We start from the raw sequence: 25482 nt of genomic DNA, 5'->3' as shown, positions 1-25482 counted from the left end.
CCTGTTCTGGGGGAGATGGGGGCACCTACGGTCCTGCTGTGCTGTGGGTTTGAAAGATGGTGTCTTAGCCAGGGGGCCCTGTGGGGGGCTCAGCAGGGGGCAGGTGGGGCTGGTCCCAGGTTGGCATCAGGGACAGCTGTGGGGCACAGCCCATCTGTTTTGATTGGAAGAGTAAAATACCCCTCTGAGGTCACACAATCCGCAGGTACGTTCCTGGCGCGGGGGGAACTGTGGGGTCAGGGCCAGGTTCTGTTTTCAGGCACTTCCTGCTGCTCCCTGCCACCCCCAGGGTGCAGTGACTCATGTGAGCGTCCCATGGCAGATGTGTGGGGCAGGGGGGTGGTACTGTTCCTCGAATGCTGAATACAGCACTGGGGAGGGGTTCCTGGGCAACCGGCCGCCCCGCCCCAGAGGTGGGCGCATCTCAGCGCTGGGCGAGGGGTCCCTGGGTAACCAGCCGCCCTGCCCCAGAGGTGGCTGCATCTCAGTGCAGGGCAAAAGGTCCCTGGATAACCGGCCGCCCTGCCCCAGATGGGGGGGCGCATCTCCGCACTGGGTGAGGGGTCTCTGTGTAACTGGCCGCCCTGCCCCAGAGGTGGGCGCATCTCAGAGCCTGTTTCAAGCCAGGCGTTTCTGGGTGTGGGGCAGGGCAGCTGAGGTACTCGACATCCTGGTGGCGACTCACTTCCCTGTGGGTGGAGCTGACCTGGGACTCAAAAGGGGAAGCCAGAGTCTGGGGGGTTGGGCGGGGCTGAGATAGGCTGTGGTGGTGGTGGAGGGGGGGTCTCTTTGGGGAGCCCCTCCCCTCATCAGTCTGCGCTCCCCCTCCCCACCGCTGCTTTGTGGGTAAACCCCTTCCCACGCAGCAACGAGGTGCGTGATACATGGTCCCCCAGCTCCCTCCACCCTGCTCTAACCACCAGACCCCACTCCCCTCCCAGCACCAGGGAGAGAACCCAGGAGTCCTGGCTCCCAGCCCCCCTGCTCTAACCACCAGCCCCCACTCCCCTCCCAGAGCCGGGGAGAGAACCCAGGAGTCCTGGCCCCCAGCCCCCCTGCTCTAACCCACCAGCCCCCACTCCTCTCCCAGAGCCGGGGAGAGAACCCAGGCGTCCTGGCTCCCAGGCCCTCCCCCTCACCTGTATTGGACCCTCCCCCACTCAAGGCTTTCCCCCCCCCTCCCTTGGTCTCTTCCCACTGCTGCCCCAATGGTTTCACCCACCTGTCGGGGCCCCCCATTTCCTTTTTGGTTTCTTCCACAATAACCCCCCCTCTTGGGTCCCCTTACATGGTTCCTCCCTCCCCATTGGCCACGCACCCCGTTCGCCCCGCCCCTTCCTCCCATTGGTCTCTCCCTCCGCTCCCCTCGCTCGGTCACGGGACCTCTCTCTGAGTATCAGTCTCCTCCGGGCCGGATCTTCTTCCCGACGGGCACGTGATCAAGCCGGCTGCGTGACGTCAGTCACATGACACGTGTTCCTCCGCCCTGGCCGTATCCTTCCGCCAGCTGATTTCTTGGTCAGCTCCCCGAATGGACACGCCCCCTTCCACAGTGGTCACGCCCCCTCCCCACCGCCCCCTCCCTGGAGTCCTGGCCCCTCCCGCTTATTGGCCGCGGCTCCGTCTCTCCCCCCCCGCCCGCAATATTTTGTTTTGGTGTCAAACTGCCACGCAGCTGGCGCACCGTACGCTACGTGGGGTTCTGTGAATCGCGGCTGTGCGGTTTCCGGCGACGTGGGGAAAGGCCTGGCCTGCGCTATTAACGTAGCCCCGCCAAGTCCGGCATGAGTCAGGCGGAAGCGGGACTTACGTCCTTTTCGTAGCCCCGGAACACGGGGGTAGGTGGAAGATCAGCCCCTTTACGCCAGGGGCGTAGCTGCGAGGGCGTAAAGAACCCGGCAGTTACGCTAGCGGCGTAGGTGGTGGCGGCGGTTGCGCCAGTGGCGCCCGAAATGAGGCGCGGTTCGGGCCGCGGTTACGCCGGTGGCGCAGGAGGTGTGGTGCTTACGTCGGCGGCGCAGGGCTGGCGGTGGATACGCTAGCGTCGCAGGGAGCCGACGCAGGGCGGGCGGTCCTTACGCCAGCGGCGCAGGGCAAACGATCGTTACGCCAGCGACGTAGGGAGTCGAGGTAGGGCGGGCGGCCGCCCGTTTCGCCAGCGGCGCAGGGCCGGCGGTGGTTACGCTAGCGGCGCAGGGAGCTGAGGAAGACGGGCGGCGGTTACGCTAACGGCGCAGGGAGGACGCAGGGCGGGCGGCGGTTACGCCAGCGGCGCATTACAGTCCTTGTTTACGCCAGCGGCGCAGCGAGCCGAGGCAGGGCGGGGGGCGGCCGTTACGCCAGTGGCGCAGGCCAGGTGGCGGTTACGCCAGCAGCGCAGGGAGCCGAGGCAGGGCGGGCGGCTGGCGGTTACGCTAACGGCGCAGCGAGCCGAGGCATGGCGGGCGGGCGGCGGTTACGCCAGCGGCGCATTTCGGCCGTTGTTTACGCCGGCGGCGCAGCGAGCCGAGGCAGGGCGGGGGGCTGGCGGTTACGCTAGCGGCGCACGGCGGGTGACAGTTACGCTAACGGCGCAGGGAGCCGAGGCAGGGCGGGCGGCTGGCGGTTACGCTAGCGGCGCACGGCGGGCGACGGTTACGCTAACGGCGCAGGGAGCCGAGGCAGGGCGGGCGGCTGGCGGTTACGCTAGCGGCGCACGGCGGGCGACGGTTACGCTAACGGCGCAGGGAGCCGTGGCAGGGCGGGCGGCTGGCGGTTACGCTAGCGGCGCACGGCGGGCGACGGTTACGCTAATGGCGCAGGGAGCCGAGGCAGGGCGGGCGGCCCTGTTAAGAAGCCGCCCGGTTAACCACACGCCTCATTTGGAACCGGAAGTTCCTGGCCTAGGCCGCCCAGATGGAAGCCCCCACCGGGGGGAGGGGCGCAGGGCGGGGTAACGCAGGGGCTTGTGGGAGTTGTAGTGCGCCGGGCCTACAACTCCCATCAGCCCCCGCGGACCCAGCGGGCGCGGCTTTGGGCGCGACAGGCTCCGCTCGCAGGGCGGGGCCAGGAGCGGAAGTGATGTCAGTGATTCTGGGGTCGCCCGCGGTAACCGGCAGAGTCGGGTGTGCTGGGCGCGAGGCGCTGCAGTCCCGGGACGTGGGGCCCCCACGGCGAACCCGCCCCCCCGCGGGTGTCTGGGACCGTCCCCTCCCCCCCACGGGCTCCCACAGCCCCCCCCGCCCGGCCACAGCCCCCCCATCCCCCCACTTCCTCCCTGGCACGCCCAGCGCATCTTCCCGCCCCCCCCCCACGGGCTCCCACAGCTCCCTCTGCTCTGCGACAGCCCCCCACCTTCCCGCCTCCCCCCAGCATGTTTTTCCTTCCCCCCTGCTCAGCCACAGCCCTCCTATCCCCCCGCTCCCCACCGGCACCCCCAGTGTGTCTTTCCTCCCCCCCATGGGCTCCCACAGCCCCCCCCCGCCCAGCCACAGCCCCCCCGTCCCCCCACGGGCTCCCACAGCCCCCCCGTCCCCCCACGGGTCCCGCCCGGCCACAGCCCCCCCATCCCCCCACTTCCTCCCTGGCACGCCCAGCGCATCTTCCCGCCCCCCCCCACGGGCTCCCACAGCTCCCTCTGCTCTGCGACAGCCGCCCATCCCCCCACGGGCCCCGCCCGCCACAGCCCCACCGGCGCGCCCAGCTCATCTTCACCCCCCACGGGCTCCCACAGCCCCCCCATCCCAGCTACAGCCACAGCCGCCCCACCCTCCCGCTTCCCCCTGGCACCTCCAGCTCTCCTTTCCTCCCCCCCACGGGCTCCCACAGCCCCCCCATCCCAGCTACAGCCCCCCCTCACCCAGCCACAGCCCAGTCGGACAGAGACTCCCAGAGCCAGGGGTGGGGGCAGGGCCGAGGGTGTGAAATCGGGGTCAGGTGGGGGTGGGGCAGAGGGTGTGAAATGAGGGGGATCAGGGAGGGGGCAGAGGCTGTGAAATGGGGGAGTCAGAGATGGGGGAGGGGGCAGAGGGTGTGAGATGGAGGGGTCAGGGATGGGGGAGGAGCAGAGGGTGTGAAATGGGGGGGTCAGGGAGGGGGCAGAGGGTGTGAAATGGGGGAGTCAGAGATGGAGGGTTGGGGAGAGGGCAGAGGGTGTGAGATGGAGGGGTCAGGGATGGGGGAGGAGCAGAGGGTGTGAAATGGGGGGTCAGGGAGGGGGGAGGGGGCAGAGGGTGTGAGATGGGGGGATCAGGCGGGGGGGATGGGAAGCTGTTCCTGTGAATCCCTCTCAGCACATGGGGAGCGAGGGGGGCGGACGGAGGTCCGATCCCCCGGCTGCAATGATCCCTTTAAAAGGAGTCTGGCCGCTTCCTTCCTGAGCCACGTTTCTGGTAGACTTGTGTTAATCCGGAGTCACTGCAAGGCAGAACAGGGAGTGACTCCAGATTAACATGGATATTTCCATTACATGCATCTGAGGAAGTGGGTATTCACCCACGAAAGCTCATGCTCCAAAACCTCTGTTAGTCTATAAGGTGCCACAGGATTCTTTGCTGCTTTTACAGATCCAGACTAACACGGCTACCCTCTGATACAGATTAACATGGGGGCAGATAAGATCAGGGCATGTCCTGGTGGGGAGGGGGTTTCAGTTGTTGCCAAAGGGGGGAAAGTGACTGCGTTTCTCTCTATCTCTTTCTCTGCTCAGGATATTGGGGTTGAGCTTTGTGGGTCAGACGCTGTTTCCCGATTGTAGTCTGGGAGCCCAGGCTGAGCAGCTGCTGCTCCCCCAGTGGGATCGGGGCAGGGGAGTGACCGTGAGTGAAGCTTCCTGTGCCAGCCAAGGTGAGGATTTTCTTCTGCTGTAATTAGCCCTATAGGTCAACCCAAGGCTCTGCCCACACTGACATCTGAGCTAGAGGTGCCAGGTGATTCATAGAGACCTCAGGGTCTGGGCATGAGAGTGACTCTGCACAAACAGCCCTTCCTCACCCCACATCTCTCCCCCCTTAGCAATTGCAGGAGCCAATCCAGCCATAGGAGAGCGAACCCCCAGGACTGCCTGTCAGCCAGAGGGGGAGAGACAGGGGAAGGGAGACACAAGGATTAAAAGGAGAGAGACTGAAAAGGGCAGTGGGAGGAATAATTGGGGGGGAGAGATTCCCAGATCCCCACACACTTATTGCTGCATCCCTGGGCAGATTCACTTTCCTGTGAGCAAAGTGAGTGCAGGAAGAGGAAAAGCCTGTTCCCCCTGCTGTGGGAGTGCGCTGCCCTGGAGACAGTGTCGGGGGAATCCCCCAGGATCGCTCCTTTTTGTTCTGCGCTTCTCTCCCATCCGGTTCCCAGACCTTGTTACTGGGAGGGTTTCAAAATGTCTCGGTGGTTTAGTGCTCGTGGAAGGGGCCGGTTAGTGCTGTAATAAAGTGGCCAAACATTTCCCCCGCATAGAGTCGTAGAACTGTGGGGCTGAAATGAACCGTGAGAGGGCAGCTAGTCCGGCCCCCAGCACTCAGCTGTTTGTCTTACCTGTCCTTAAAAACCTCCAGTGATGGGGATTCCACTGCCTCTCTTGCTAATGTATTCCGGTGCTTCATCCGTTTTTTCACAATTGATTCAGATTCAGTTTGTGATCCACTGTAGCCCTCCGATCATTTTCAGTAGTACTAACCCCTGCCAAACTACTCCCCACTTTGTAGTGGTGCATTTGGTTTTCTTTTCCTAAGTCTAGTACTTTCACTTGTCTTTATTGAATTTCATCTTGTTCATTCAGCCCATTTCTCCTGTGTGTAAATGTTATCTTGAATTCTAATCCTGTCCTCCAACACGCTTGCAGCCCCTCGCAGCTGCTGCTATCTGCATATTTAGACAGCATGCTCTCCAGTCCGTTATCCGAGTAATGAGTGAAAATATTGACTATATCAGATCCAGGACTGGCCCCTGGGCACCCCATTGTATACATCCTCCCATTGGACAGTGAACCGCTAATGATTATTGTCTGAGTAGAGTCTTCCAACAACATTTTCACCCATTTTATAACACTTTCATGTGCACCACATTTCCCTGGTTCACTGTGAGAATGTCATGGGGGCCTGTGTCAAAAGCCAGACCAAAATCAAGATATGTCCTATCTACAGTGTCCCGTGGATCCGTAAATCCAGTACCCCTGTGAAAGCAGGAAATGAGATTGACTTGGCATTATTTGTTTTTGAAAATCCAGGCTGGCTTTAAATTATCACATTCCTGTCCTCTAGGTGCTTGCAAATTGATTGTTTAATAATTTGTTCATTCCAGGTATCTAAGGAAGGCTTGACTTTATTCCTCAGTTCTGTTTTAAAAGATGGGTACAATGTTTGCCCATCTCCAGTCTTCACCGTTCTCCAGGTGTTCTCAAAGATGATTGGTAATGTTTCCCAGATTGCCTCAGCTAATTCCTTGAGCTAAGGCTAATTTAATGGTTGACTTTAATATATCTAATGTATCTACATATTTTGTATCCTGTTATTTCCCTATTGTGGTGTCTGTTTCTTCCTCTTCTTCATTAATAATAATTACCTGAATAGTTAAGGACAACCTGGGGAATTATAGACCAATGAGCTTCTTTTAATTCCCCGGAAAGATAATGGAACAAATAATTAAGCAATCATTTAGCAAACACCTAGAAGATAATAAGGTGATAAGTAACAGTCAGCATGGATTTGTGAGGAACAAATTGTGTCAAAGCACCCTAATGTTTTTTTTTCTGACAGGATAACAAGCTTGTGGATAGAGGGGAAGCAGTAGACATGGTATATCGTGACTTCAGTAATGCTTTTGATGCTGTCTTGCATGACCTTCTCCTAAATAAAGTAGAGAAGTACAACTGGAACAGAACTACCATTAAGTGGGTGCGTAGCTGGTTGGAAAACTGTCCCCAGAGAGTGGTTCTCAGTGGTTGACGCTCAAGCTGGAAGGGCATATCGATTGGGGTCCCACTGGGATCAGTTCAGGGTCCGGTTCTGTTCAATATCTTTGTCAGTGATATAGATAATGGCATAGAGAGGACACTTAAAAAGTTTGTGGACCACACCAAGCTGGGAGGGGTTGCAAGTGCTTTGGAAGATAGGATTAAAATTTAAAATGATCTGGACAAAATGGTCTGAAGTAAATAGGATGAAATTTAAGAACATAAGAACGGCCGTACTGGGTCAGACCAAGGGTCCATCCGGCCCAGCATCCTATCTGCCCACAGTGGCCAATGCCAGGTGCCCCAAGGGAGTGATCTCTCTCTTGCCATCCATCTCCACTCTCTGACAAACAGAGGCTAGGGACACCATTCCTTACTCATCCTGGCTAATAGCCATTAATGCGCTTAACCTCCATGAATTTATCTAGTTCTCTTTTAAACCCCGTTATAGTCCTAGCCTTCACAACCTCCTCAGGCAAGGAGTTCCACAGGTTGACTGTGTGGCGTGTGAAGAAGAACTTCCTTTTATTTGTTTTAAACCTGCTGCCCAGTAATTTCATTTGGTGGCCCCTAGTTCTTGTAATATGGGAACAAGTAAATAACTTTTCCTTATTCACTTTCTGCACATCACTCATGATTTTATAGACCTCTATCATATCCCCCCTTAATCTCCTCTTTTCCAAGCTGAAAAGTCCCAGCTTCTTTAATGTTTCCTCATATGGGACCTGTTCCAAACCCCTAATCATTTTAATTGCCCTTCTCTGACCAAATAAAGACAAATGTAAAGTGCTCCACTTAGGAACGACCTATCAGTTGCACACATACAGAATGGGAAATGACTGCCTAGGAAGGAGCACTGCCGAAAGGGAGCTGGGGGTCATAGTGGATCACAAGCTAAATATGAGTCAACGGGGTAACCCTGTTGCAAAAAAAGTGAACTTGATTCTGGGCTATATTAGCAGGAGTGTTGTAAGCAAGACACAATAAGTCATTCTTCCGCTCTGCTCTGTGCTGATTAGGCATCAGGTGGAGTATTGTGTCCAGTTCTGGGTGCCACATTTCAGGAAAGATTTGGAGAAAGTTCAGAGAAGAGCAACAAAAATGTTGAAAAGTCTATGAGGGAAGATTGAAAAACTTGGATGTGTTTAGTGTGGAGAAGAGAAGAGAGGGGACATAACAGTTTTCAAGCACGTAAAAGGTTGTTACAAGGAGGAGGGAGAAAAATTGTTCTCATTAACCTCTCAGGACAGGACAAGGACAATGGGCTTAAATTGCAGCTGTGAAAATAGAATGAATTATATTGTAAAAATATGACTGGATTAAAGAAATGTTGTATGTACCTTTAAGCAGAATTAAGAAATGTTGAAATACGGGTGCCAGGAAAAGAAACATTAGGCATAAATAATGGTGCTAATGGCGAAACATTAACAGAAGATCGGTAATAGTTAGTAAGGAAATAAGATATGCATGCCTAGCTCAGGTAAACTTGTCACATTCTGCTTCCTTTGTTATCTTGTTCAGTTCTCTCCCTTTTATGTGTATGAACAAGATAGTTTGTGTCTTGCATGGTGCTCACATTATCTGGGTGTTAGTAGCAGAGAGCTGTGCTAATAAAACAGAGTGGTCTGACAAACTGTGAGTCCTGAGTCTATTTTTGACACAGCAAAGGTGGTTTAGGTTGGACATTAGGAAAAACTTCCTAACTGTCGGGGTGGTTAAGCACTGGAATAAATTGTCTAGGGAGGCTGTGAAATATCGGTCACTGGAGATTTTTAAGAGCAAGTTGGATAAGACACCTCTCAGGGATGGTCTAGCTAATACTTAGTCCTGCCATGAGTGCAGAGAATTGGGCTAGAGACCTCTCGAGGTTCCTTCCTATCATTATGAAGCGGAATTCACCAAGCGTTGGATTGTTCACCCACTAATAGGGAACGTGAGCTGGGTTTAGACTGTCGTGAGACAGGTTAGTTTTGTCCTACTGATGATGTGTTGTTGCAATGTGATTCTATGCTTGTGCTGTTCTTTTGTACTCACCCATAGCAATTTGTCCATGATTGAAATTTTTGTAGGATTTCTTTTTATTGTCTCGTCGTTAAAGAGCGCATAATGGAGTCATATTGGCAGCTTACTATTCTTTCCGTCTTTCCTTCGCATTGTGATCGTTTGCTGTTGCTTGTTTAGTCCTGTCTCTGAGAAACTGCCAGCTCTCCTGAGCTCTATTCTCCTTAGAATTTTGTTCCCATGGCACCTCGCTGTGATGGGTTTGGCCCTTTGGGGTGTCACCTGACGTGCTGGGGTGCCACTGAGGCAGCCTGTTCTGCCAGCCTGGGTGCCCTTTACCTGGCTGGGTTAGGCTCACAAGCCTCTTCCAGCCAAGCACACGGCAGAGCCACGCCCAGCTTCACAGAGAGACAGATCCGCCCTGGAAAGATTCAGCCTTAGGGTCTTGCCCTAACACTCTGGTGCCCGCTCCTTTTAAGGGGTAGAGACCCAAAGGTTTTATGAAAATCGTCCCCTCCATCAATGTAGAGGGAGATATGCACAACTTCTCCCCTCCCTCCCATTAAATTACATAAACTGGGTTATATTATAAACAAGAAAGAAGTTTATTAACCACAAAAGGTGAATTTTAAGTGAACGTAAGAGAGAACAGACAGAACAAAGCAGAATATGCAAGTTAAGCTCAATCTACTTAAAAACAGGTTACACAATGTAATTTTTTTACCCTAAATGTTATTTGAGGCAGGTTGCAAAGTTTCTATGGTTCAGAGTTCCAGTTATGTTTCTGTTCAGACTGGACCCCTGTCTCAGTCTGGACTCCCTCCTGGCCTTGGCTTCAGGTGGCTTTAGCAGTCTTTCTTCTTGGGCAGACAGGCCATGGAGAAGAGGAGTCTCGTTTGCCTTTCTCTCCACCCTTAAATGGGATTTACACAAGGCGGGAATCTTTTGTTTCTCAAACTTGACCTCTTGCCCCACCTTTCCTTTCCCATGGAAAGTTACAAGAAGTCCCAGGTAATGTTGAGTATCGGGTGACAAGACCACCTTACTCGGTAGTGTCACAGCGTCCATGAGTCAGTGGCAGTACGGAGTCTTTTCACAGTCCATTGTCCTGTCCTCCCGCCGGTTAGTCAGCATCAACCCTGAAATGCCTGTCCCCCTGGTTACTACGTCCATCTTCTGAAGCAAACATGTGTCCCCAACACATTCCAAGAGCTCATTGGACACTTTGTGTCTGTTTGAATTCCTTTTCTAACAGGTGTCTGGGTAGTTGAAGTCCCGTGTCTTCCCCCTTTCCTATTACTAATTGTGTTTTGAATATTTCTCTTATTTGCATGACAGAGTCGAGAACATCCATCTGCGAGGAAAGAGCCGGGGGGAATTGTGATGTGACGTGACTGTCCTGTTCTGACACGTCCCCTTCATGCCCTGACAGGCTGCAGTGTCACGTCCCATCCTCCCAGGGAAGAGAGATGGCTGCCATGGGGCCAGCTCAGATAGGGATTATTGGGCAGTTGCTGGTGGGCTCCTGTTGGCAGCAGAAAGGCTGTAAAGCCATAGGAGGTGGGTACTTCTGAGGGTGGTTAGGAGGTGGGAGGGGGCAGGAAATACCCAGGGTGGAGAAAGGGATGGGGAGAGGGTGTGACAAATGGGCTGGGATTAGTTTACGGTGGGGCCTAAATTCTAGCAACAGACCTATGGGATTTGTGGGTGGCAATTCCCTAATTTGTCAGTTGTCACGGTGTCCCCGGGCGATGCTCTGGAACTGCTCCATACGAGGGCAGTCAGGACTCTGGGGGAGCCTCCTCTCTCTGAGCAGACTGTCACCAGGGCTTCAACCTTCCTGGGTCTGACCTCGAGCATTCACAGCAGCCCCTTCCACATGGTGGCTTCCCACAGCGAGTCTGCCCAGGCGGGGTCCTGGGGAAGCCAGAGGGCCCTGCTCCCCAACTCCGCAGTGAGACGTGACTCTCAGCCAGCCAGTAAAACAGAAGGTTTATTAGACGACAGGAACACGGTCCAGACCAGAGCTTCTAGGTACAGGAAACAGGAGCCCTAAGTCAGGTCCATCGTGGGAGGGTTAGGGAGCCCGGAACCCAGTTCTGGGCCTCCCTCCATTTCCCTAGCCAGCTTGAAACTGAAACTCCCTCCAGCCCCTGCTCTGCCTCTGTCTATTTCCTGGGCTAGGAGGCCACCTGATCTCTTTGTTCTCCAACACCTTCAGTTGGCACCTTGCAGGGGAGGAGGGGCCCAGGCCATCAGTTACCAGGAGACAGGGTGTTGGCCATTCTCTGTGCAGACACCATCACACTGGCCCTCTAGGGCTCTACAACAATCACACACCCTGGTCCCCCCACCTAGATACTTAAGAAAGGCATAGGGGAAACTGAGGCACCCACAAAATATTCAGAGACAACATTAAGAACATTCTCACTTCGGCACAGTGGGCTCCAGTTGGCGGCGAAAGAGCAGTAAAGACATAGGAGGTGGGTGCTTCTGGGGGTAGTCAGGAGCTGGGAGGGGGCAGGAAATACCCAGGGTGGAGAAAGGGAGAGGGAGAGGGTGTGACAAACCGGCTGGGATTAGTTTACAGTGGGGCCTAGATTCTAGCAACAGACCCATGGGGTTTGTGGGTGGAAATTCCCTAATTTGTCAGCCCCCCTGAACTGGGCTGGGGAAATGTACCAGCCTCCAATACTGGAGTCTGAACCTACTAGCCAGAGGGCAACTGCCAATGAGGCCCGGGGAAGACACCCCATCCCATCCCATCCAAGTGCTGGCACTGGGGAGGCTGTTGGGATATCTGCCAGGGGGCTCCATCACCTGAATCAGCCTCTGGCAGGTAGGTGAGTGTTGAATGTGAAGACCCCTCCCATCTCTGTCTGCTAGAAGGGGCGAGGGGCTCTCTGTCTCTCTCTTCCCTCCCCCTGATGCCTCCTGGCTGCTCTGATGGGGAGGGAGTGTGATCCTGCCTGCCTGCCTCCCAGAGCTTCCATGTGATTGGCCCTCTCCCCTGTGACCGGTGGGGTTGTCACTGGGCAGCAGGTGCAGAGTGAGGGGCTCTTTCTCTTTCAGGGGCCGGTGACTTTCGAGGAGGTGGCTGTGTATTTCACCAGGGAAGAGTGGGCTCTGCTGGACCCCGCTCAGAGCGCCCTTTACAGACATGTCATGCAGGAGAACTACAAGAATGTGACCTCGCTGGGTAAGGATTCCCATCCCCTCGGTTCTTAGAAGGGGAAATGAAGAGTTAAGGTTCACAATACACCCTCAGTGTTGCCCTGTTTCAGCGACACCCCGAGAGGCCAGTGAGACGCAGACCAGCGCTCTGCCCTCCCCGCTACAGAACACTTTGGGAGCAGAGCACAGGCGCAGGACAGTGCAAACTCTGACACCATCTCTTTGCTAAGGCAAAACTTGGGGTTAGGTCCGATGTAGGGAACAGAAGCTGCCTCCCCCCGGCCTGCTCTCAGATCCTGAGCCTACTGCACACAATCCATCTTGGACTTTCATAATGTCACCATCCCTTTACCCTTCCAATGAGGATTCCTTCTGAGTCCTTGCCTTCACTTACCCCTCACTGAGCCCCAGGGACCCCAGGCATGTATGGCACCAGCCTGCTGACAAACCTTGTGGCAAGAACACACCCTTGTGCGCCTTTATTGATGCTGCCTACACCACTCCGCACTGAAATGAGGAATACCTGTTCCTTCCAGTTTCATGTGCACCTCTCTCGGTGTCACAGCTCTGCCAAGCTAGTCCCTCCACTGTTCATGTAAAGCTACAGCTGGCACAGTGCACGCTGCTGGAGTGCTTGCGAATAAATGCTGGTGTTCACATCTGAGGGACACAACGCACAATGGCATGTGCTGAGTCCTTCCTTCTGTCAATCAAGACATTTTAAGGCCAAGGGAGACTATTCGGTCATCTAGTCTGACCTCCTGTGTAATACAGGCCAAGAGAGGTTGTGGGATCCTGGTCACTGGAGGTTTTGAAGAAGAGGTTAAACCGATGGTCTGTGTATACTTGGTCCTGCCTCACAGCTGGAGGATGGACTAACTGACACCTTGAGGTCCTTTTACCCCGTGTGTTTGTTATTTTATGATTCATGCTCTTAGCCCTTCACTTTGACCTTGTCTCCCTCTGGAGAATGGGGGCTTTATTTAGTAGGTTTTTTAATGAAAAATAAGCATGGGTCAGCTTCCCTCTCAATGTGCTTCGTTACTGACTGGGTGTGAAGGAGTGAATTCCTCTCCTGGGATGGAGGTGTAATTCCTGTTGAAGTAGCATAGGCCTGTCTCCATTTACATGGAAACACGATCGAGAACTGTCCGCGTATGAATGCAGCACACTGGAGAATGCAAAGCCTCTCTCATGTGGCTGTAAATACCTACTGGCTGCAGCACCCCAGAAGAGACGGTGTTTATAAGGAGTCTGAAATCATTGAGACTCGCTGAGGTGCCATCATGACACACAAGGGTGCTGCCTCCGAAATGCCCTGTCTCAGAGTGGTGGAGCTGTGGGGAACACCCTTCCAAACAGCAAAGCCTCGTAAGTAGCACATATTGGGATGTTTGCGCTGCCTTTGGGAGAGACCCTCCCAGTCTGGGTCCCCAGACTGGCCTTGGTGGCCTGTATGTAACTGCAAATATGTTGTAGATTGAGCTGGAGCTCATCTCTTAAGCCTGAGCTGCAGTGTTTACACCAGCGGTATGTGTACCCCTGGGGTACGCAGAGGTCTTCCAGAGTTGCTACAGCAAAATCACTAGCCAAGTCAGTACAGAGTAAAATTTCATACAATGACTTGTTTATACTGATCTATATAATATACATTGAAATGTAAGTACAATATTTATATTCCAATTATTTAGTTTATAATGATATGGTAAAAATGAGCAAGTCAGCAATTCATGGTGTGCGGTGACACTTTTGTATTTTATGTCTGATTTTGTAAGCAAGTAGTTTTTAAATGAGGTGTAACTCGGAGGTACGCAAGACAAATCAGACCCCTGAAAGGGGCACAGTAGTGTGGAAAGCCACCGGTCTACACAACTATTTTTAACGTGCTAGCACCTACAGTGGAGCACCCATAGGGAGACACATCTCAAAGAACCATTGTTACTGCACAAGTTGAGTAACTTCTTCTTTTGCATGTTACCTGATCTCACTGGTTTTCGTTGCCCTGAGCAGGGTTCCCACTTTTCAAACCTGATGTCATCTCCCAGCTGGAACAAGAGGAAGAGCCGTGGGCCCCAAATTTCCAGGGCTCAGAGGAAAGAGAGATCCTGAGAGGCAGCTGCATGGGTGAGGGATCATTAAACCTACTCAGCTGTTGAAGGAAACAGCTGGGATTCCCAGCAAAGACCTCGTGAGGTCTCTGGGTTCAGGGTGGTCCTCAGCAGGTGTCCTATCCTCAGGGCAGATACTGTTCCTGGCTTCCTACCCATCCTAACTCCTGGCAGTAGTTCTCTCCCCAGACTCCCATCTCCCTGAGTGTTTGGGTGGGAACTGGATGCAGAATTGATCCTCTCCTCTCTCCCCGTTGGAGAAAAATCAAGGACTGAATTTCCCTGTCTCCAGCTACTGTCTTGGCTTGTTCCCCCCTTTTCCCTTCCGGTTTCTGAGGTTTTCCTTTCTCTGTCCCAGCAGGTGAGGGGATGGTGAGAGAGACTGTGGAGCAGACGCCTCAGCAGGAAGAGGAGCAAGTGGAAGCACGTGGGGCGTTGTTGCAAAGATGCAAAGGGAGTGTGTCCAGGAGTTGTGAGCAAGGAAAAGGCTCTCAGGGGCAGCACAGGCCAGAGAAGCGTCAGGGGAACCAGCCAGCGCAGAAAGTTGGAATATCTGTTCATTATCGGGAAACTCACAAAGGCCTCAAGGAAGCCACGGCCCGGCAGAGAATCCTTATGGGAGAGAGAAATAACACGGGCTTTGAGAGTGGGAAACAGTTCAGGAGGTGCTCACACCATCAGAGATTCCACACTGGAGTGAGACCGTATGGATGTTGCTAGTGCGGGAAAACCTTCACTCGGAGTTCAGGCCTTATTTGCCATCAGAGGATCCACACAGGGGAGAAACCCTATGGATGCTGTGAGTGTGGGAAAACCTTCTCTTGGCACTCAGCCCTTCTAAAACATTGGAGGATTCACACAGGTGAGAAACCCTACAACTGCCGTGAGTGCGGGAAAACCTTCATTGACAGCTCACACCTTACTTGCCATCAGAGGATCCACACAGGGGAGAAACCCAATGAATGCCGTGAGTGCAGGAAAACCTTCCATCACAGCTTTTCTCTTATGTATCACCAGAGAAGGTGCAAGGGAGATAAACACCATGAAAATCTTGTCTAGGACTCAGAAAAGATTTTTTTTTTCCCCCTTTTCCTAATTCCGAAGTAGTGAACTTTAAGGCAGCATTTGTGGCATCTCAGCTCCCTCACCACTGGACACAACCTCCATCACTTTTCCTAGTCTAACCAATTTTGGAGCATCACGTTTATACTTTTCCTCCCACTGCAGTGATTGTTAGTCACCAGGTTCCCGCATTAGGGACAGATTGCCTCGTTCCCAGATTGCACTGGGTTCTGCTGAATAGCAGTTGTGTCTTGTACCCTTTTTCCTCAATGTAAATATAACAGAGAAGGCGCGGGGATAGAGGGTGTGATAAAGTGGGGATTTTCCCTTGTTATGTTGTATGTGAGCCTATGTGAGTTTTACATGAATACTATGTGTGCCTCAGTTTCCCTGTGTGCTGCACCAATACCTCGATGGTGGGAATCGGGGTGTGTGACTGTGACAAAGTGGGAATGTTCTCAATGTTTTCTTTGAATACTGGGTGGGTGCCTTTGGCACAGCAGGGAGTGGGGAGTATTGGCCTGGGAAGGTAGCAGGGGAGGTTTATTGGGACTGGCTGTATTGGGGATGGGAGACTTTCCTTGAGGGAAGCTATCTGAGCATGTAACATGAGAACCCAGGAGGGAGGTTGGAGCCAGGTGACACCTGTGCCCGAGAAACTGGACAGAGGCTGGGTGAGAGGCTGGAGGGAGGTTCAGTTTGGAGATGGCTGGGGAAAGGAGCGAAACCAGACGAGGCTCTGGTCTTCCTGCCTCCCCAGAGTGGACCTGGCCGAGGGGTCCCATTCTCTGTACCTACAAGCTCTGTTTTAGACCATGCTCCTGTAATCTAAGAAACCTCTGTTTTACTGTCTGGCTGAGAGTCACGTCTGACTGCGAAATTGGTGTGCAGGACCCTGTGGCGTCCCCAGGACCCCACCTGTGCGGGGCTTGCTGTGGGAAGTGTACAGTGGGGCAGTGGATGCTGAATGCTCTGGAGCCAGACCCAGGAAGGTGGAAGCTGCGTAAGCTTCTTGCCCTTGGAGACAGTCTGCTCAGAGAGAGAAGGCTTCCCCAGGGTCCTGACCGGTTTCATAGGGAGCAGTTCCAGAGCATCACCTGGTGGCTCCATGACACCCTCTAGAATTTATCTTCTCTACTTTCTACAGTTCCACCACTCAATGTGTCCTATCATTCAGGGTTCTCAGCCCTCTGTTTGTGGTTCACAATTTGTTTTCTTTGCTCCTAAACAGTAATTTAGGGCCTGAGATGAAAGTGTCACAGACCTGGATGGACCTCAAATACAGTGAGATCATTTGGAGTTGAAATCCCAGTTTGCCAACGGTTGGCAAAGTCTGTTGTAGGACTTTACCTACTGATATGGGATTGTTTGCAGATGGGGAGGCTGGCTGGTTGGTTTTGTTTTGTTTTTTCCATTACCACGATGCTAGAACTTCTGTAAATAATATGACTTGATACTAATGAGAGCAGGAGGTTTGAACGGCTCAGAGGAGAATGCAATGGGAGAATCTCTTGTCCTGATTCTGAGTCGTCATATTTAACCTGCTCTGGAATTTCTAGTTCTATGAAACTGGCTGTATCTTGTGTGATGTGGGTTTTTTTCCTCTTAAAGGACATTGGGTCACATAAGCAGATATTAATTTTATTTGCCAAACTGGCTCAGGTTTATTGGGGACTTTGAGAAAATGCCCATTTACTGAAATAGTCATTTCTTATTTTGTGTTTGCTTTTTCTCTGCTCCCTCCATGACAACATGGAGAAACTTCAAATTCAGTTCAGTCACCAGGAGAGACCACTCCAAGGTCTTGGACATACTACCGACTGTTGTTAAATCTCCAGTCGGAAATGGGGTGGGGGCTAGTTCATCAAGTTGTGCAACTAATTGAGGTGAGGGACGGAGGGTCTCTTTCCTCCATGGCTGATTGGCCTTTGTGGGTGGCGGGGAAGACGGAGGGTCTTGTGCTTTCTCCCCCTGTGGAGGGAGGAGGCAGAACCTCGGAGCTGCCAGTGCGGGGTGAGAAACAAGCTGGGACCTACCTGCCCTCAGTATGTGCAACAGCGAGTGTCAGAGGGAGCGTCGCTGACCGATGCTGCCAGGGGAGCAGCCAAATGTGCAGTGAGGGGGACGGGTGACCCTGCCGGGACTGGGGACAGTAGGTTACGGGGTTTTCCTCAGCCATTCCCCCCCTCAGCTTTGCTTCCCCTCCCTGGTTTCTGTGCCTCAATTTCCTCCCCTGAAACCACTTCAGCCCCTGCTCCCCTCCCCCAGGCCCTCACCCCTCTCCCCTAGATCAAGCTTCCTAACCCCGCCCCCGGAGGCATGTGCCCCCCATCCCAAATCCCCTCATTTCCCTGTATCCCCTTGACCCCTGCTGCCCCAGCTCCTCCCTCAACCCCTCACCTACCCCTTCCTCCTCCTCCCAAATCCCTTCATTTCCCCGTATCCGCTTTACTCCTCCCGCCCCAGCTCTTCCCCCAGCCCTCACCTGCCCCCTTCACTCCTCCCAAATCCCCTCATCTCCCCAAATCCCCTTCACTCCTCCCACCCCAGCTCCTCCCCCCACCCCTCACCTGCCCCCTTCACTCCTCCCAAATCCCCTCATCTCCCTGTATCCCCTTCACTCCTCCGGCCCCAGCTCCTCCGCATCCCTCACCTACACCCCTCCTCCTCCTCCCAAATCCCCTCACCCCCGTATCCCCTTCACCCCTCCTGCCCCAGCTCCTCCCCCATCCCTCACCTGCCCCCTTCCTCCTCCTCCCAAATCCCCTCATCTCCCTGTATCCCCTTCACTCCTCCTGCCCCAGCTCGTCCCCATCCCTCACCTGCCCTCCACCCTCCTCCCAAATCCCTTCACCCCCATATCCCCCTCACCCCTCCTGCCCCAGCTCCTCCCCATCCCTCACCTGCCCCCTTCCTCCTCCTCCCAAATCCCCTCATCTCCCTGTATCCCCTTCGTGGCTGTGATTGTGGTGTGAGTCAGGTGTAAAGGGGTGTGATTGTGGTGTGATTCGGGAGTGAGGAAGAGTCATTGGGGTGATGGGATGTGATTGGGGTTTGATCCCCATGTCCCCCCCCCTCCCCATTACCACGGGCCCAGCTGAAGCCTGCCCGGGGGGGGAGGGAGGAGTCGCGCCGCAGGGGCTTGTGGGAGACGTGCTGCCACCGCGGCTCCCCGGGAGGGGGCGGGGCCGGGGCCGGAAACGGGAGTGGTGGGAAGAGGAAGTGACGTCACCAACCAGTATAACAACCGTGAAGCGCTCGGGGCTCCCAACTTCCTCCACCCCCCCCGGGCTCCTCCCCCCACCCCGTCCTGGGCCTCCACCCCTTCTCCTCCCTCCAACCCACCCCCGGGCTCCTCACCCCCCCAGTCCTAGGCCTCCACCCCCCCACTTCTCCTCCCTCCAACCCACCCCCAGGCTGCTCACCCCCCCCCGGTTCTGGGCCTCCAGGCCCCCCCCTTCTCCTCCCTCCAACCCCCCCTCGGGCTCCTTCCCCCCCCCCCACTTCTCCTCTCTCCAACCCCCCCTGAAACCTCCTACCTTCAGCCAGGGGTCCCTCAGCCCCCCTTCTCCCTCCAACCCACCCCCAGGCTCCTTACCCCCCCCCCGCGGTTCTGGGCCTCCAGGCCCCCCCTTCTCCTCCCTCCAACCCCCCTGGGCTCCTCAGCCCCCCCTTAAACCTCCTCCCCTCAGCTACAGGCTCCTCCCCTTTCTCCTCCCTCAGCCCCCCCTTAGTCCACCCTCCAACCCCCCCCTGATGTGCCCTTCAGACTCCCCTTAATCCTCCCTCCAACCCCTGCAGTCATGGGCCCCTCAGCCCCCCTTTCTCCTTCCACCCCCCCGGGCCCCTCAGCCCCCCCTGGTCTTGGGCCTCCAGCCCCCCTTCTCCCTCCAATACCCCCCCACGGGCCCCTCGGTCCCCTTCTCCTCCCTCCAACCCCCACCCCGGTCGTGGGCCCTTCATGCCCCCGCCTTCTCTTTCCACCCCCCGGTCATGGGCCACTGACCCCACCCTCCTCCTTCCAACCCCCTCAGTCGTGGGCCCCTCAGGCCCCCCTTCTCCTTCCTCTATCCCCCCTGTTCTTGGGCCCCGCAGCCACCCCTTCTCTTTCCACCACCCCAGTCGGGCCACTGACCCCACCCTCCTCCCTCCAACACCCTCAGTCGTGGGCCCCTCAGCCTCCCCCTTTCTCCATCCAACCCCCCCCAGCCCATTTCTCCAATCATTGGGCTCCTCAGCCCCCGTTTTGCCTTCCTCCACTCCCCGAACCCACCCCAATCTGCCCCGTCATCCCTACTCTTCTCCCATCTAGTCCTCTTTCTGTGGGGGCCCCTCAGCCCCCATTTCTCTCCAACACCCACCCAGCTCACCACAACCTGCACCCTAGCCCATTCCTCCTCCCGTAGGGACTGCTCAGCTCCCCCAGTTCATCCCCCTTCAGCCCCTTTTTCTCCTCCTTCTAACACTCCTCAATCTCCACCCCCAGTCCCTATCTCCATCTATGGGGCCCCTGAGCGCCTCTCTCTCCTTCTTCCCCAACCCCGTCCCCCAGTCCATTTCAACCATTTCTCCTGAACCCTGGGACCCTCATCATCTCCTTCAGTGCATTCCAGCCTGCCCCACAGTGAGACCCATTCAACCTCCTCCAACCTGCTCCCAAGGCTTGCCAGCTCTCCGCTCACCTCACCCAACCTGCCACCTGCACATGCACTCGTGGCCCAGCCGTCGTTCAGTCTGCACGTTCCCTCGGATGACTGATAGATTTATCATCTCATTATTGTTTAGTCCAGGGGTTGGCAACCTTTCAGAAGTGCTGTGCTGAGTCATCGTTTATTCACTCTAAGGTTTTGTGTGCCAGTAATACATTTTAACGGTTTTAGAAGGTCTCTTTCTATCACTCTATATTATATAACTAAACTATTGTATGTAAAGTAAACAAGGTTTTCAAAATGTTTAAGCCTCATTTAAAATGAAATTAAAATGTTGATCTTACGCCACAGCCTGCTCAGCCCGCTGCCAGCCTGGGGTTCTGTTCACCTAGGTGGGCAGCAGGCTGAGCAGGGCCTGCGGCCAGGACCCCAGACCTGGGGGGCGTTCAGGGGTCAGGGCTGGGGTGTAGGGCAGAAGGCTGTGTGTGTGTGGGGGGGTCAGGGCAGAAGGCTGTGTGTGTGTGTGGGGGGGGTCAGGGCAGAGGGCTGGGGTGCTCGGCTCGTGGGGGTGCTCCCAGCCCCCTGCCCTGAGCGGCTCATGGCAGGGGGCTGGAAGGGATGTGCCCTCTTCCACCCCCTTCCCCAAGGCTCCATCCCTACCTCTCTCTGTCTCCTCTAAGGAGCTGTGCACCTGCTGCTGCTCTTCCCCCTGCCCCTCACAAGGGCTATCAGATGATTGGCGCAGGGAGGGAGAGGGGGCAGGGCAGGAAAGCACCATGCTGGGGGAAGAAGAGGGGCAGGGGGAAGCTTGGCTGCTGCAGGACCAAGCTTCTGCCTCCTGCCCCCACAGGGGAGAAGGGTGGACGGGGGGGCTAAGTTAGTCTAGGGGCTGGGACTGTGGCAGGCAGCTGCTTGCTGCTCAAAATCGGCTTGCGTGCCGTAGGTTGTCAACCCCTGGTTTAGTCCCTTATGGTGGGCCTGGGACTGTGACTGAGGAATGTAGCGTTATGACTGAGCATTAGGGGCCCTCCCAAATAATATCTATGAATAATGTGGATATGGCACATATATGTTTGTAGTGTACACAGGCCTATATGTGTAATGTGTGTGTATACATAGAAAAGCAATTTATATCCAAGCAGAACAATTCTTTCCCAATTTGTTGTTGTAGTTTGGCCCTGATACTGCCGATAGCAACCCACTGTTATTAGGGCAATGACACTTGCCATTTGGTTGGGTATTAATAGTAGGCTGAGTGTTTTGAAATACTGGGGGAGGGATTGTGATAATGTAGGTGAGAAGTAAAACAGAAATTTGGAGTAGTGACACTGCCACTGAGGCCTGTTATATATAACTATCTTGTGATTGGTTACTACACAGCACTGCCCATCCAGGTTATAAATGACCCCTCCTGCTGGTTGTCACCCTCCAGAAAGCTTCACTGGGCAGGAAAGGGAGCAGCGCCTCTCTGCTCCATTGCTCAAACTGCTCTGTGCTACACCAGGAGCTGATGTAGATCCAGTTGCTTCGTACGGCTGCTGTCTCTCAGATAAATTGGTTACTGTCCATTCAGTAGGTTATCAAATATTGTTGTGTCAGGATTTAATATTGGTACCCAGACACTGAACAAGATTGTTTTGAATAATGTGTGCCTCAGTTTAGGATGTCGTGTCACTGACCCAAATTATGACTCCTACTAACAGGCAATTTGTTCACCCAATTTGCAATTATTATGTAACTTTTTGTTTACCAGTTTGTTTGTTTCTTTGCCTTCACGATGTTTGCTGCTGTTTGTTTAAGTTTTAGCTGTGTGTTGGTTAAACAATTTAGCAAGGTTATGCACCTTGTAAATGTTGTAAAGCAATAATACACAGTACAATGATAATACAGTAATACAGCAACAATACAGTTTTTACACAGTAACCAAGTTGAAATTAAATGACGGTTTATCCTGGTCCAGCTAATGGTTTTTAGCTGATTGTTAACTTAATGGTCCATATATGGCAAGTAGAGGTGTATTTGACCAGTCTCTTATTTATAAAGCACTTCATTTTTCTTTTCTTGATGCTTTGGGGGTTTCTTCACTATATACTGATATCCGTTGGTTTCTTCAGGGTGTGATATTTTCTGGTGGCTTTGGTCTGTGGGATGCAACTTAAACTTTTTACTATGTTAACTAACAAGTTTGTTTTTCCTTTTTTGTTTTCAGTAACCCAAACTTACTACATTGTAAACAAACTGAGTTAAACTGTGTATTAAGAACAATGTAATAGGGACCGAGTCTTTTATAACGCAAGGTGTACTTTTGCAATTGTTGTCTAGACATTCATTTTCCTTTGAGGTGCATTACTAATATTTCATAGTAAACGTAATGCTTAATGGCTAAAATAAATGCTCACAACCTTCCACGAGAAGGTGTGTCGCTTTCACTTGCTGAACACTTTGTTTTCAGGAAAAGAGTGACTAACATCATTTTTAACAAGCTTTTTAGAGTTAATTTGCTTGTGATACCAACTTCACTTTTGTTAACTGTTTAGAAGCACAAACTTTAACCACTACTACTTCCCATTAACATACCATAACAAAAGAAAAGCGTATCAAATTAAACCAAAATAAATTTTAAATACCAGGTTCATGCAAATACTTTGAAGGTATTAATCTTTGATGCTTTGTGTTTGGGAGTCAAAAGCGGAAACTTGTTGAAAACGTGGAGACCTGTTGACATTGTTTGGTTAGCTTTATTCATAAATGTTTTGCTATCACATTCTTATAGCTATATTTAAAAGTACAAACAAGTTTATAAAAAGCCCAAACAAGAAATTAAGGTAAAGATAATATTAACAAAATGTCAATGTTGAGGTTTCCCCTTATCTTTTTTCTTTGAATAACAATAAAACATACTTAAAAACCAAAAGTGTTTTCAAAAGGAGAATCCTTTTTGTTTGCAATTGCATTATTTCTTGAGGCATAAATATATGTACATATATTTGTAACTGAAACCTTTTTGAACTTTGCATAAAAAATTGGTGTTAATATTATGATTATACTCCAACCATGATTTTAAAATAGTGTGGTACCACATATGCATATATTTTAAAAAAGGGGATTAAATTGACTTTTGTTGCAACAAAATAAAAATAATAAAAAATAGTCACATGACATACAACATAAGACAACACACGTGACATATAGGACAAACTTATAATTAAAAAAAAATGGTGCCAAAATTCTATTCATAATTATACAAAATTAGGTAAACAAAAACAAAAATGGTTAAACATTTGAGTAAACAAATTATTACCTTATTTAAAACTTGTATTATAAATTGATAAAAGATATTAATATATGGCAAATGTATTGTATTAATTTGGTAGCAAGGAATTTTGCATTACTTTATATTTAACATTATTTTAAAATTCTGCTATATTAGTGCATGGTTAGGATTAGAAGCAGAGTCTGCATTTCTGTTGCTTGCCAACCGTATCTTCAAGAAAGGTAGGAATAATTCCAGCGGTTGCATTCCTGAAGGGTTAAAATAATAAATTCACTGGATTTATTTAAAGTAAAGGTTTTACCTTGTTTCCTTTTTGTTTTGTTCTTTTTTCAGTTGCTTCATCCTTTGGAGGCTTCTGTAAAAAGTACAACTTTTAACTTTTAAAACCAAGAGCTGAAGTGAGGAGAGGCGGGAGAAGGGGGGTTGGAGAGCAACCTAGGAAGGTAGTGAGACCTGAGCCAAGAGAGATTAATGCCATCAAGGTACTTGAAAGTACGGGCAGCAGCGCATTTAGCAAAGTGAGGAGGCACATAATGGAAAAAACGTAACTGGTATGTACACACATTTGAGAAGTTCTATTATTAGATATGAGCGCGGAGTGTGGTTCTGTGGGTCAAAGCATTTGGGAACCTACACAGTAGGGAACTGCACCCCTGGTTTTTATTCTGGCTTTGAGAGGAGAGTTGGAGTAGTTACCTGCTCTTGTAAAACCTGAATTTGTTACCCCAGTGTCTGTTGCTTTTGTGTGCGTGCCAGATGGATGGTGGGAGTGCCCTTTTTTTGCTGCAGTTAACTGTTTTTGGGCAACTCCATGTGTTGATGCGTCAATTCTAGGTGTTAATCCACTTAATTTTGGGTATTTTACTGTGAAATTCTTTTTTATTCTGTCCTCTGTGGTCGAGTTGCAGCTCCTGGCTCCTAATGTGCTCTGTGAACTGTTCCATATTTTCCTTCATCTGATTTACCAGTTCAGTGAGAGTATTGTGCGCTACTCTTTCCTGCCATGCACTTGCTTGTCCCGTTCTGACAGGCACCAGCTTCGGTCTCAGTTTAACCGGAACCTGGCTGTTTTCATAAGGTGGTGATTGCAATGCAGTGGACCCCGTTTCATCTTTTCATTTTGCTAGGGCCCCCTTTTTCCATTTCTGTCCCCATTCTTCAGGCACAGGGGAGCTACCTGAAGCCTCCTCTTCACCACCAGTATTTATAACGGGACGGCACATGTATTTTTTGTAGGTTGCTTGCAGCTGTTTGCAATGTTTTGTTTTCCTGCTATATTTGCTCGAGCCTATCGTGACTCTGGGCCACCTGTTACCCTGCTAAAAGAGCTTGGGCTTTCCAGTGCTTGACTGCCCGGGTTGCCTCTACCTGTTTTTTCCATTACTGGTTGGGCCAGTATGGTGGCGTGCTGTTTGAGCCATCTATCCGCCATAGACGTTAGTTGCAAAATTCTTGATTTTTTTACTTTTATTATTTTTTAGAGCCTCGGTTTCTACTGTTGCTCTTGTCAAGGTTCCTTCCCCACTCTGAACTTTAGGTTACAGAGGTGGGGACCTGCATGAGAACCCCTAAGCTTAATTACCAGCGCAGATTTGGTTGCTGACAGTTTGGTTACACAGAGCCACCTGAAGGCTCAGTGTTGGGCACGGTCTTTCTCTCTTGTATTATAGTTCTTATCTGCTATTTTGTTCCCAAAACCAGATTTAAATAAAACGCAAAGTCGTGGCTGCAGCAGGGCAGTGAAAGCCAGGACAATGGGAAAAGATTTTAAAACAGTTTAATTTTTGTAAAGCACTGAGTTACCTTAAGGGTTAAATGTTCAATACCAAAGTTAAACAACACTAATTACCTGTGTCTGGCAAACATGTTGTTTGGTTTTGCAACTTTGGCTATGTCTACACTACAGCATAAAATCGAAATTACTAAAACCGGTTTTATAAAACTGATATTATAAAATCGATTTTATGCGTCCACACTAGGGCACATTAATTCGGTGGTGTGCGTCCATGGTCCTAGGCTACCATCGATTTCTGGAGCGGTGCACTCTGGGTAGCTACATTAAAGGAATGAGACCACTAACTTCGATTTCCATCCACACTAACCCTAAATCGATATAGTAATATCGATTTTAGGGTTACTCCTCTCGTTGGGGAGGAGTAAAGAAATCGATTTTAAGAACCCTTAAAATCGATTTAAAGTGCCTTGTAGTGTGGATGGGTACAGAGCTAAATCGATTTAACGCTGTTTAAATCGATTTAACTGTGTAGTGTGGACCAGGGCTTTGAATGG

At 52.0% G+C, this 25482-nt stretch overlaps 1 protein-coding gene across 11 annotated transcripts; it reads left to right on the top strand.

Moving 5' to 3' along the window:
* The first annotated feature begins 1780 nt into the window (after nucleotides 1-1780).
* LOC127039616 (zinc finger protein 2-like) lies at nucleotides 1781-15018 on the top strand. 11 transcript variants are annotated; one of them, XR_007771185.1, is made up of 7 exons: nucleotides 2812-3104; nucleotides 4688-4824; nucleotides 6729-6862; nucleotides 10267-10486; nucleotides 11999-12125; nucleotides 14111-14224; nucleotides 14570-15018. XR_007771185.1 is itself a non-coding variant. In XM_050933411.1 (6 exons), the coding sequence occupies exons 3-6, from the start codon at nucleotides 6765-6767 to the stop codon at nucleotides 14926-14928; spliced, it is 702 nt and encodes a 233-aa protein (XP_050789368.1). In that variant the 5' UTR covers nucleotides 1781-1838; nucleotides 4688-4824; nucleotides 6729-6764; the 3' UTR covers nucleotides 14929-15018. The 11 variants fall into 11 exon arrangements, 10 of the variants coding, with proteins under 10 accessions (XP_050789368.1, XP_050789367.1, XP_050789366.1 ...); XM_050933411.1 differs by lacking the exons at nucleotides 2812-3104; nucleotides 11999-12125 and adding an exon at nucleotides 1781-1838 and having other exon boundaries at nucleotides 10359-10486; nucleotides 14567-15018; XM_050933410.1 differs by lacking the exons at nucleotides 2812-3104; nucleotides 11999-12125 and adding an exon at nucleotides 2011-2130 and having other exon boundaries at nucleotides 10359-10486; nucleotides 14567-15018.
* The last annotated feature ends 10464 nt before the right edge of the window (nucleotides 15019-25482 follow it).

This window comes from Gopherus flavomarginatus, chromosome 23 (genome assembly GCF_025201925.1).
Source record: "Gopherus flavomarginatus isolate rGopFla2 chromosome 23, rGopFla2.mat.asm, whole genome shotgun sequence".
Taxonomy (NCBI): Eukaryota; Metazoa; Chordata; order Testudines; family Testudinidae; genus Gopherus; species Gopherus flavomarginatus.
The sequence above is the reverse complement of the archived record's forward strand: the minus strand, read 5'-3'. Positions and strand labels throughout refer to the sequence as shown.

Excerpts from the sequence above, each read along its gene's own strand:
- LOC127039616 (XM_050933411.1), top strand. The coding sequence starts at position 6,765 with ATGGTATATCGTGACTTCAGTAATGCTTTTGATGCTGTCTTGCATGAC. Across the intron at positions 6,863-10,358 it reads TGGAACAGAACTACCATTAA|GCTGCAGTGTCACGTCCCAT; the intron begins GTGGGTGCGTAG and ends ATGCCCTGACAG. Across the intron at positions 10,487-14,110 it reads AGGCTGTAAAGCCATAGGAG|GGTTCCCACTTTTCAAACCT; the intron begins GTGGGTACTTCT and ends TGCCCTGAGCAG.